The sequence below is a fragment of the Nerophis lumbriciformis genome, linkage group LG04, assembly GCF_033978685.3.
Source record: "Nerophis lumbriciformis linkage group LG04, RoL_Nlum_v2.1, whole genome shotgun sequence".
Classification (NCBI taxonomy): Eukaryota; Metazoa; Chordata; class Actinopteri; order Syngnathiformes; family Syngnathidae; genus Nerophis; species Nerophis lumbriciformis.
This window is the reverse complement of record NC_084551.2, coordinates 37,599,161-37,611,893: the sequence shown is the minus strand read 5'-3', so window position 1 is coordinate 37,611,893 and position 12,733 is coordinate 37,599,161. Positions and strand designations below refer to the sequence as shown.

The 12,733-nt window shown below is 45.3% G+C and overlaps 1 protein-coding gene across 1 annotated transcript in view; it reads left to right on the top strand.

Moving 5' to 3' along the window:
- Positions 1 to 12,733, top strand: part of itga8 (integrin, alpha 8) — a 204,019-nt gene that overhangs the window by 71,742 nt on the left and 119,544 nt on the right. The window contains exons 11-12 of the mRNA XM_061954587.2: positions 6,287 to 6,339; positions 6,417 to 6,622. Of these exons, the coding sequence (XP_061810571.1) occupies positions 6,287 to 6,339; positions 6,417 to 6,622 (259 nt within the window). The remainder of the gene's footprint in view (positions 1 to 6,286; positions 6,340 to 6,416; positions 6,623 to 12,733) is intronic.

Sequence of the window (12,733 nt, the reverse complement as noted above, 5' to 3'; positions counted from 1 at the left end):
TGTGAGCCAGAGGATGATGTTGTCTCCTCCGGCCTTCAGCATCTCTGCTGTGATGGTACATAAGCCAGGGGCTTTTCCATTCTTGAGTTTCGTTAGGGCTGCTCTGACTTCAGCTGGAGAGACAGGGGCGGCGGAGCAGTCCGGGATTGTGGTGGTGTGGGTGGTAGGGGTGGGGTCTTCCGGGGCGGGCAGGGGGATGGTTGAGGAGCTCGCTGAAATGCTCCTTCCAGCTGCTGATGCAATCCGCTTCAGTGGAGAGGATGTTGCCAGCCTGATCCTTGACTAGGAAGCAGCGCTGGCGGGGGCCCGCTTTCCCTTTGCGGAGCAGGTTGAAAAGCTGCCGCAGGTTGTTGTTTTGGGAAGCCGTCTCCATGGCTGTCGCCTGGTTGCTCCAGAAGTTCTCCCTGTCGCGTCGAATAGACAGATTGCATTGGCTGTTGAGGCGTCGATACAGGTCCAGGTCTCCCCGCAGACGGGCTGCTCGTCTGTTATTCACGATATCTAGTGTGTCTTGTGATATCCAGGGCTTCTTGGTGGCAGGTCTCGTCTGCCCGATTGATTCTTTGGAAGCCTCAATGACCTCATTTTTAAAGTGAGGCCATTCTTTATCAATCCCACTGGAGAGGGCATTGAATCGGTTTGCGATGGAACACCTGTACGTCTCCATGATGGCCGGGTCTTGCAGTCGTGAGGAGTCTAGCCTGGGGGAGGCATTAGTTGATGCCCCTGCCTTGAGCTTCAGCCGCATGTCGGCTATCAGCAGGCGGTGGTCGGTGTTACCAAGCTGTGCACCTCTGAAGACACGGCAGTTGGTGATGGATGTTTTCCAGCGGCGGGATATGAGGATGTGGTCGATGGCTTTCTTTGTTTTTCCATCCGGGCTGTACCAGGTCCAATGATGGATCCGCTTCCGGGGAAACCAAGTGTCGGCGATGCAGAGGTTGGTGGCTCTGCACAGATTAAGCAATCGTTGGCCGTTATCATTGGTGGTGCTGTCGATAAAGACGGGACCTGTTACTGCCGGGAGGGTGAGGTCCTGGGTGGAGATTGTAGCATTGGCATCTGTGAGGACGATGACAATGTCATGAGGGGGGGCTGCCAGGATGGCGTCATGTAGCTGGTCGTGGAAGGTGTCATTTGCCTGGTCTGGGGTGACATCAGTTGGGCTATAGGCGACAATAACTGTCATCTTCCCATGTTGGTGTAATAGACGGACAGAGAGCAGTCTATCACTGACTGGTTTCCAGCTGATGATTGACTTCCTCCGGTATAGCGGGATGGCTAGGGCTACGCCGTAGAGGCCTCTACCAACATTTGGGCCACTCCAGAGAAAGAGGTGGTCGCCGGCGGTGGTCTCTCCTGTACCGCGCCAGCGTGACTCGCGAAGGCCAGCGAGGGTAATGTTGTAGTTGGAGAGTTCACGGGAGAGAAGTGTTGCATAGCCGGGGCGTAGGAGTGTTTGGACATTCCAGCAGGCAATGCGGGTTTTGTAACGGAGATCCAAATGTCGTAGTTCGGGGGCATGCAGGGGTCTGTTGCCAGGGTAGTCCGTCCGGTTAAATCTAGTTGCTCTGGTTGGATTCGTAACTGTTTAGTTTTCACCATGCTGGGTAGTTGGCCCTGCGATGGCTAGTCAGCTGGTGGGGCTGCCACCTTACAGCATGCTGACGGGCTGTGAACCCCCTACGTATGGCAGGGGGTTCGGCGGAAGCTGCTCATTAGTGCCATCCTGGTGCCATGAGCCCCCCGAAGGTTACAGGTTCACCATGCACTGAGCCCAGGCAGGCACCAGGTAGGTTTAAGCTGTCGCACCTCGTCAAGGTTTCACAGTTCCTTGTCCTGGTGGGGTGAGGCCCCCAGGACAGCGACAGAACCAAGGTAAAGCGTCATTGTTATTGTTGGAGCTAACACAGAGGAACTACTTTTCTATTATTTCGCTATTCGCTCTGTAAAATCAATGCGCACAGGAGAGAAGTTGGTAATGCTTAAAATAAGCAAAATATATGGTATCATGGATGTGCCGGTTACTACATTACATACAGTACATAATCACATTGTGTATATAAAACGTTTTTGGAGGGATTTGTTTTAGAGGGTTTGATGAATGAATTACCCTTTGAGAGATTAATAAAGTTGTTTCAATTTATTTTATTGACGGAATAGATGACTCCTCATTGCCTGCATTGTTAGCCACCTTGTTGTCAGAGTTTGTAGGACGCGAACCCCAAGATGCAGAGAAGGCGGAAGGCGTTATACGGGAAAACATGATTTAATGTTCGAAATAAAGTAAAAACACAAACTAGGAACAGGCAAAATGGAAACAGGAACCAGAAAACAGAAAAACTGGAAATAGCAAACGGCTAACAGGATCTGGCTAACAGGAAAACAAGAAGCTAGGAGAAACCAACCGTAAATAGCTATAAGGAACAGCTTACCGCTATGACGACAAGGACAGGTAGACACTACAATGACAATCAGGTAGTGATGACAATGATCCAGCAATGACTGGAGGAGAAGGCAGGTTTAAATAGTAGCTGGCTGATTGACACCAGGTGTGGCCAGGTGCCAATCAGCCACAGCTGAGGGGAAGCAGCACTCAGGGAGACACTCAGGAAATGAAGACAAAATAAAAGCGCTGACAGGAAACTAAGACAAACAGAGAAAAAACTAAAACACAGTCAAACTGTCAGGGACAAGCCTGACAGTAGCCCCCCTTCCTATAACGGATACCAGACGTTCTAGAACCCCCCCCCCCCCCAAAAAAAGTCCAAAGTCACGGGAGGGTGGAGGGAGGACAAGGAGGTGGGCCACCAGGCCAAGTGTCCCCGCATACCAGCGGGGAAGAGTTAGGTGGCGACGGCGAGTTGAACGCCGCCGCAATTGGCGAGGCGGCTCGACCGCCGGCATGGGAGGACCCACCGGAGACGATGGTGGTGGCGCCCTCTGCTGGCCCACCGGAGACGATGGTGGTGGCGCCCTCTGCTGGCCCACCGGAGAGGATGGTGGCCCCGTGGATTGTAGACCCACCGGAGTGCATGGTGGCTCCCTCTGCTGCTGGCCCACCGGAGAGGAGGATGGTGGCGCCCTCTGCTGCTGGCCCACCGGAGAGGAGGATGGTGGCGCCCTCTGCTGCTGGCCCACCGGAGAGGAGGATGGTGGCGCCCTCTGCTGCTGGCCCACCGGAGAGGAGGATGGTGGCGCCCTCTGCTGCTGGCCCACCGGAGAGGAGGATGGTGGCGCCCTCTGCTGCTGGCCCACCGGAGAGGAGGATGGTGGCGCCCTCTGCTGCTGGCCCACCGGAGAGGAGGATGGTGGCGCCCTCTGCTGCTGGCCTACCGGAGAGGAGGATGGTGGCGCCCTCTGCTGCTGGCCCACCGGAGAGGAGGATGGTGGTGCCATCTGCTGCTGGCCCACCAGAGAGGAGGATGGTGGCGCCATCTGCTGCTGGCCCACCAGAGAGGAGGATGGTGGCGCCATCTGCTGCTGGCCCACCGGAGAGGAGGATGGTGGCGCCCTCTGCTGCTGGCCCACCGGAGAGGAGGATGGTGGCGCCGTCTGCTGCTGGCCCACCGGAGAGGAGGATGGTGGCGCCGTCTGCTGCTGGCCCACTGGAGAGGAGGATGGTGGCGCCGTCTGCTGCTGGCCCACCGGAGAGGAGGATGGTGGCGCCGTCTGCTGCTGGCCCACCGGACAGGATGGTGGTGCCGTTGGTTGTAGACCCACCGGAGTGCATGGTGGCGTCTGCCGGCCCACCGGACTGCATGGTGGCGTCTGCCGGCCCACCGGACTGCATGGTGGCGTCTGCCGGCCCACCGGACTGCATGGTGGCGTCTGCCGGCCCACCGGACTGCATGGTGGCGTCTGCCGGCCCACCGGACTGCATGGTGGCGTCTGCCGGCCCACCGGACTGCATGGTGGCGTCTGCCGGCCCACCGGACTGCATGGTGGCGTCTGCCGGCCCACCGGACTGCATGGTGGCGTCTGCCGGCCCACCGGACTGCATGGTGGCGTCTGCCGGCCCACCGGACTGCATGGTGGCGTCTGCCGGCCCACCGGAGTGCATGGTGGCGTCTGCCGGCCCACCGGAGTGCATGGTGGCGCCGTAGGTTGCAGACCCACCGGAGATGATGGTGGCGTCTGCCGGCCCACCGGAAATGATGGTGGCGTTTGTTGCAGACCCACCTGAGATGATGGCGTTGTCTTTTGCAGACCCACTGGGGCGAGAAGTAGCTGTGCCTCCCTAGCTGCACAGCCACTCATAGCCCCCCCCTCAAGGGACGGATCCCAGACATCACCAGATAGGCCCACAGACGACAGGGGTGGGTGGGAGAGGGCTTGGAATGAGGCTGAACTTTTCTTTAATTTATCCATTAATTCCAAAGCCTTGTTCATCCTCTCCGCCATGGACATGTCTGCGAGGTTCGAATTTGGCTGGATCATTATGTCAGAGTTTGTAGGACGCGAACCCCAAGATGCAGAGAAGGCGGAAGGCGTTACACGGGAAAACATGATTTAATGTTCGAAATAAAGTAAAAACACAAACTAGGAACAGGCAAAATGGAAACAGGAACCAGAAAATAGAAAAACTGGTAATAGCAAACGGCTAACAGGATCTGGCTAACAGGAAAACAAGAAGCTAGGAGAAACCAACCGTAAATAGCTATAAGGAACAGCTTACCGCTATGACGACAGCGACAAGGACAGGTAGACACTACAATGACATCGGCAATGACAATCAGGTAGTGATGACAATGATCCAGCAATGACTGGAGGAGAAGGCAGGTTTAAATAGTAGCTGGCTGATTGACACCAGGTGTGGCCAGGTGCCAATCAGCCACAGCTGAGGGGAAGCAGCACTCAGGGAGACACTCAGGAAATGAAGACAAAATAAAAGCGCTGACAGGAAACTAAGACAAACAGAGAAAAAACTAAAACACAGTCAAACTGTCAGGGACAAGCCTGACACTTGTACTAGCAGTTTTTTACTATTTTTAACACACAGCAAAGAGAAAGACGTGTGTTCTTGTCTCACACAGGGATTTTGGATGATGGGGAAAATTTCCTAAAAAGTTTAGTTTTTAGTTGCACTGTAACGGTGATCGTGCATTTTAAGGTTTACCCTCAAATTCCATTCAAAAGCCAAATATCCCTAACTTTTTTGTTGGTATTGTCTTTACTTTATTTGACTTTACTTTTACTTTCACTTTTACTTTTATTTTTACTTTTACTTTTACTTTCACTTAAGAGTACTGAGATTCAGTTGCAAAGGGAATCTTTATTATTGAATCTATTGCAGTTATTGCCGGTATATTTATCCCAAGCGTGGTGAGTGAAGAGGGGGTATGAATGGTTAAAAAATGTTTGCAAAATTCCCAGAAACTTTCCACTGGATGTTTAACTAGAATTTTTTAAGTATTTTCAAACTGGACATTATATATTTGTTGTGACGATGTTTTCATGTTTTCAAGATGATGATGATTTCCGCTGAAGTTACAGTACCAGTCAAAAGTTTAGACACAACTTTTTATTGCATAGCATTAGTAAGTGTCTCCAAAATGTGTAATGTACTTACGTTCTGCACATTTATTGGACCGTGTGAAAAACAACGTAGAACTGTCAGGCAGCTGTCGACTTCATGGAGGTGCAGCAGCTTAAGAAAAACAAAAGTTAAAAATCTGCCACGCTGATTGACTTTAGATCAGTGGTCTCAAACACGCGGCCCGCGGGCCAATTGCTGCCCGCGAGACGTTATTTTGCGGCCCGCACCTTAATATGAACATTTTATGTTAGTGCGGCCCGCGAGTGTTATATGAATGGAGCTTGACAGCCCTCCCGATTCTTCCGGGAGACTCCCGAATTTTAGTGCCCCTCCCGGAAATCTCCCGGGGCAACCGTTTTCCCGAATTTCTGCCGATTTTCACCCAGACAACAATATTAAGGGCGTGCCGTGATGGCACTGCCTTTAGCGTCCTCTACAACCTGTACAAACAGTGTGCAAGCCCAGTCACATGTTGTATTTGGTTTCTGTAAACACACATAAGTGACTGCAAGACATACTTGATCAACAGCCATACAGGTCACACTGAGGGTGGCCATATAAACAACTTTAACACTGTTACAAATATGCGCCACACTGTGAACCCACACCAAACAAGAATGACAAACACATTTCGGGAGAACATCCGCACCGTAACACAACATAAACACAACAGAACAAATACCCAAGGTGGGCGGGGTTGTATATTAGTATATTATCATTCAGTAAATTCCTTCCTCTTTCCCTCAGATGGCCTCTTATTTTGGCTACTCTGTGGCTGCAACCGACCTGAACGGCGACGGGTAGGTGCACCCTGTCACCATCACTGTGACTTTTTCCTCACTGAAACATCCATTTAGACTCCAGCATGTGTGTCCAGGATGGATGATGTGCTGGTTGGAGCGCCCCTCTACATGGAGAGGGAAATGGAGAGCAAGCCCAGAGAGGTGGGGAGGGTCTACTTGTACCTGCAGACGGCTCCGCTCACCTTCACCACCCCTGTGGCCCTCACCGGCACGCACACATTCGGACGCTTTGGAACTGCTATCGCACCTCTGGGAGACATCAACGACGACGGATACAACGGTAAGCTGGAGGAGTGAAAGGAGGCTTGGGAAGGAATAGATACAAAGGAAATTAAAATGCCAGATAAAACAAACATGCAAGAGTAATCATAACTCCCCCTCACATGCTTCAAATCTTTTGTCCTTTTTCAGGCTGATAGTGAAATGTCGAAATATGCAACGTTATTATTGCAGCCTTTCAACGTCAACATGTTGTTTCATAGGAATACTTTTATAATTTGTGATGGTGTATTGTGTTACCCGTGTTGATTTTTACAAGAAGATACGTGTTGCATTTCGAAGAAGGCAGAGGGATTTGAGGGTTTACTTATTGTCGGTTCTTAGTGCACAGGTTGGATGAGGTTGTACAATTTGAAAGTTGGCCAGATTTGTGGTGAAAAATATGCCCTTAAAGTTGCACAAAACTATGGCAGTGGAAATGGCAAGATACCTTCATTCAGCAAGCATCAAATAGTTTTACCTGGGTGTGTTTAGCTCTTTGGTTGGCTTCACGTGACTCGTATTCCAAAAAGGAAAACAATTGAGGCGCCTCTGTGAGGACAATAACCTTTGCACTACACTTTTGGTAAAGCAGTGTTTTATGTTTGTATTTATTTATTTAACAATGTACATTAGTATCTCCCCTTATGAGCTCAATTGGTTCTGTTACAGAGCTCTTAACTCAGAACACTTGTATCTCAAAACAACGTCTACCATCAAAATGAATTGAAATCAACTTGTTAATCTTAGATGATAAATATTATATAAAAACCACATAATGTACTTAGAATGTAGTTTTTTTAAGTAATGTCCAGCATTTACCTTGGAGGAGTTTGGATATCTACGATATTTTCTTTTAACTGCTTCTCCATCAAATACACCATCAGCAGCCATTCCCTTGATGTAATGTCTAGCATTTACCTTGGAGAGTGGACTTCTACGATATTTGCTTTTGAGTTGCTCGTTTGAGCATCAGTGTCGACCTGCCTCCCCCCCATCTAGGACTTAAGACTGCAGACCCTCACACCCTGGTCACACAATTGAAATTCCTCCCCTCCGGCAGGCATTACAAATCAATGTATGGCAAAACAACCCGTCAAAAGAACAGTTTCTTCCCTCGGGCTATGAATCTGATGAACCCTGTGAAATAAATCACTCTGAATGTGCTAACTCATGCTCACTTCATCATCCTTTTGGTCTGTTCTATTCCCCACTACTTTATTATTTATTAGCCTTGCCCATATGAGTTATTTAAGTACTTGTTTGTATTTTTGTTAAAGGGGGGATTTTGCTTATCATACACAATCCTTATAAAAGACACGTTTTTTTTTTCTTTTTCTCATGCATTCTAACTCGTAAATAAACGCTAACAAAGGTCAGCTAACAGTGGAGCCTATGAGAGTTGCTCTATTCTGCGCTGTAAAAAACATCCAAAAGCCCTAATCGTTTTATATACTGTACATGCTGTAAGCATGTATGTAATGTAGTAGCAGGCACATTCATAATAACATGTACAAACCCTGTTTCCACAAGAGTTGGGAAATTGTGTTAGATGTAAATATAAACGAAATACAATGATTTGCAAATCCTTTTCAACCCATATTCAATTGAATGCACTACAAAGACAAGATATTTGATGTTCAAACTCATAAACTTATTTATTTTTTTGCAAATAATAATTAACGTAGAATTTCATGGCTGCAACACGTGCCAAAGTAGTTGGGAAAGGGCATGTTCACCACTGTGTTACATGGCCTTTCCTTTTAACAACACTCACATTTTTTAAGCTTCTCAGGTGGAATTCTTTCCCATTCTTGCTTGATGTACAGCTTAAGTTGTTCAACAGTCCGGGGGTCTCCGTTGTGGTATTTTAGGCTTCATAATGCGCCACACATTTTCAATGGGAGACAGGTCTGGACTAAAGGCAGGCCAGTCTAGTACCCGAACTCTTTTACTATGAAGCCACGTTGATGTAACACGTGGCTTGGCATTGTATTGGTGAAATAAGCAGGGGCGTCCATGGTAACGTTGCTTGGATGGCAACATATGTTGATCCAAAACCTGTATGTACCTTTCAGCATTAATGGCGCCTTCACAGATGTGTAAGTTACCCATGTCTTGGGCACTAATACACCCCCATACCATCACAGATGCTGCCTTTTCAACTTTGCGCCTATAACAATCCGGATGGTTCTTTTCCTCTTTGGTCCGGAGGACACGACGTCCACAGTTTTCAAAAACAATTTGAAATGTGGACTCGTCAGACAACAGAACACTTTTCCACTTTGTATCAGTCCATCTTAGATGAGCTCAGGCCCAGGGTGTTGTTGATAAACGGTTTTCGCCTTGCATAGGAGAGTTTTAACTTGCACTTACAGATGTAGCGACCAACTGTAGTTACTGACAGTGGGTTTCTGAAGTGTTCCTGAGCCCATGTGGGGATATCCTTTACACAATGATGTCGCTTGTTGATGCAGTACAGCCTGAGGGATCGAAGGTCACGGGCTTAGCTGCTTATGTGCAGTGATTTATCCAGATTCTCTGAACCCTTTGATGATGTTACGGACTGTAGATGGTGAAATCCTAAATTCCTTGCAATAGCTGGTTGAGAAAGGTTTTTCTTGAACTGTTCATCAATTTGCTCACGCATTTGTTGACAAAGTGGTGACCCTCGCCCCATCCTTGTTTGTGAATGACTGAGCATTTCATGGAATCTACTTTTATACCCAATCATGGCACCCACCTGTTCCCAATTTGCCTGTTCACCTGTGGGATGTTCCAAATAAGTGTTTGATGAGCATTCCTCAACTTTATCAGTATTTATTGCCACCTTTCCCAACTTCTTTGTCACGTGTTGATGGCATCAAATTCCAAAGTTAATGATTATTTGCAAAAAAAGTTTGAACATTAAATATGTTGTCTTTGTAGCATATTCAACTGAATATGGGTTGAAAATGATTTGCAAATCATTGTATTCCGTTTATATTTACATCTAACACAATTTCCCAACTCATATGGAAACGGGGTTTGTAACGGCGTGTATTAATGTCAAAGACGCATCACATTGTTCGCTTTTTCCTTCAACAACAAACACTAGCATCTTGGAGCAGTGTTGCTAAGTGCTGAACAAGAAATACAAACAAGAAACATAATAAAACAATCAATGTCTGCTCTCACTGGGATGCCGACTGATGGGATGTTCATATCTTCTCGTTTAGATGAAGAATTAATCGTAAATAAATGTGCCGCAAATTAGCGTTTTTTTGTGTCTTTCTTGCCCTCTCCAGGGCTAAATTGCATGTCAAAGTTGAACAACTTCTCGGTTTATGTCAACAACCTTCTACTATCCAGGTGATAAGCATCAAAGAATTAACTTTCACCAACTCAGAGGCGACGCAGCAGCTCACCGGTAAAATATGTTAATATAGCTTTCTATCATCACGGCACAGCTACAAATACTTTGTCTGCGTTAGCACTCATAATAACAATATTGGTAACTTGTATTCGGTGCATTGTTAGCTACCTTGTACTGACCGTATTTTAAGAGTTAGAATGCATTAAAAAAAAGAAAAACATGTGTTCCTGTTTTACATAGGGATGGATTGTGAATAATAGCCAAAATTCTAATTAAAAAAGGGCCCTTCCCCATTTATCCCTGTTCTCTTTCCTAATTCCCATTTTCACCTGACCAGTTTATTTATTTTGTCAAAAAAAAAAAAAAGTAAAAATCAACACAAGTTCATATTTAGAATGAGTGTCTTTGTTGAAAATGACAATAAGGAAGGAAAAAAAACAAAATAGGTCTTAGTTTCCAGACATTGTTTCAGTTCTCAGGGCTGTAGCAGGCTCATGAATGCAGTTTACATTGTTAGTTTACATTGTCATATTGAAGCTTTAAATAGGTGTTAAAGGCTTTGTGAGCCACTCTGTCCATCCGTTTGGGACAAATGTTTCTGGGTAAGTCCCAGAAAGATCTGTGTCTGCATTTCCCGTACCTTCTAGAGTATGTTTGGTCTCTGACAGAGGAAATCCCATCAAACGCCCTTCAATCAGGAAGTCCCGCCATGAAAGCTTGTCTTCTTGAACATGTTTCCTGCCGTGATGTCCATGTTTAAAGCCTAAAGTTATTTTTAACTCTGCACATGTGCCAGGCGATGGAAATCATCTGGGAGTGAGTTTTTGTCCGGGAGCCTAGAGTTCATTTCTCTTTTGTGTGTTTGTACTATCCTTGCAGTGATTGGACTGACACACACACACACACACACACACACACACACACACACACACACACACACACACACACACACACACACACACACACACAAATTATTGTATTTGTTACCTTCTTGAGACCTGAGAAAAATGCCTACCACTTTAGGACCACCCCTTCTAGATATATGAAGATTTGTATTTACAACATTAGTAATACATACATACTATGCAAATATAAAAATGGTGAGCTTTTAGTTAATTTTGTTATTTTTTGTTTGTAATTTGTTTTTAATCTTCATTATTTACTTCAAGTTATTACAATATGTCTCTATATAAATTGACTGTGTGTCGGTTTTAAAAGTGCTCCCCCTCTGGTCAAGATATGAAATAACAAGTGTGTGTAAGAAATTGAAATGTGCCCCGTTTGGCCAACATTAATTTAAAAAAATTAATAAATATATATATATATATATATATATATATATATATATTTATATGTATATATATTTATGTATTTATTAATTTTTTTAAATTAATGTTGGCCAAACGGGCCAACATTAATTAAAAAAAATTCTTGCTTGATGTACAGCTTAAGTTGTTCAACAGTCCGGGGGTCTCCGCTGTTTGTATGTGTATATATATATATATATATATATATATATACATATATATATATATATATGTATTTATTAATTTTTTTTAATTAATGTTGGCCAAACGGGGCACATATATATATATATATATATATATATATATATATATATATATATATATATATATATATATGTATTTATTAATTTTTTTTAATTAATGTTGGCCAAACGGGGCACATTTCAATTTCTTTCACACACTTGTTTTTTCATATCTTGACCAGAGGGGGAGCACTTTTAAAACCGACACACAGTCAATTTGAAAAATCCCTCCTTTTTGGGACCACCCTCATTTTGATCGATTTCACCACCAAGGGTGCAAATGAGATCTCTATTTTTTGTTTTTTGTAATGTGCTTAAGGACGATGACAAAACGAGTCACAGACCACAGATGGCCCCTGTGCCGCACTTTGGGCAACCCAGCTGTAGAAGCTAGCAGTTAATAGCCACTATAGTCTTAGTATCGTAGTGTATTTATTCATCCTACAGTCACATATGGGACGCGGGTTGTCTTACGTCAGCCCCAGAAGTCGTAAATTCAGCTGTTCACCTGGCGGGTTTTTTTCGGGGATAAATCAATCCAATCCACTTTATTTATATAGCACATTTAAACAACAAAATTTTTTCCAAAGTGCTGCACAACAATATTAAAAACAATATTCAAATATTATCCTTAGCTCCACCAATGACTGAATAAAAACACAAAATAAATATAAAACCAATATAAAAATAAATATGATTAAAAACTATTTTAAAGGGTAAAACCAATTAAAACAATAAATAAAAATCTAAATGTAAAAACACAGAGGACCACGCAACTCACGTTGTGTTAAAAGCCAGAGAATGAAAGTGGGTCTTAAGACGAGACTTAAAACACTGCACTGTGGGAGCAGTTTGAACATGGCGGGGCAGAGTGTTCCTGTCTCTCCTGGTTTTAAGTCTCGTCTTGGGCACCACGAGCTGGAGCTGGCTCTAAATAGGGAAGTCCTTCTTTAGCTGCCGTCTTGTTTTATCATGTATTGTTGCCTTTGCACCTGTCAATGTTTACTTTTGTATGCACATTAAATCAACAAAAAATCCTGACTTTGGAGCAATGTTCACAGACTCTAGTATTTGGCTCTCTATTAGATGCAATGGTTTTCCTTATTGGGACCATGATTTCGGTCCTAACTTGTTCACCGGTCCTCATATAGAAGGTACTTTTCCTTGTTGATGTCTCAAGGAGGGTAGCAATACAAGTACACACACACACACACACACACACACACACA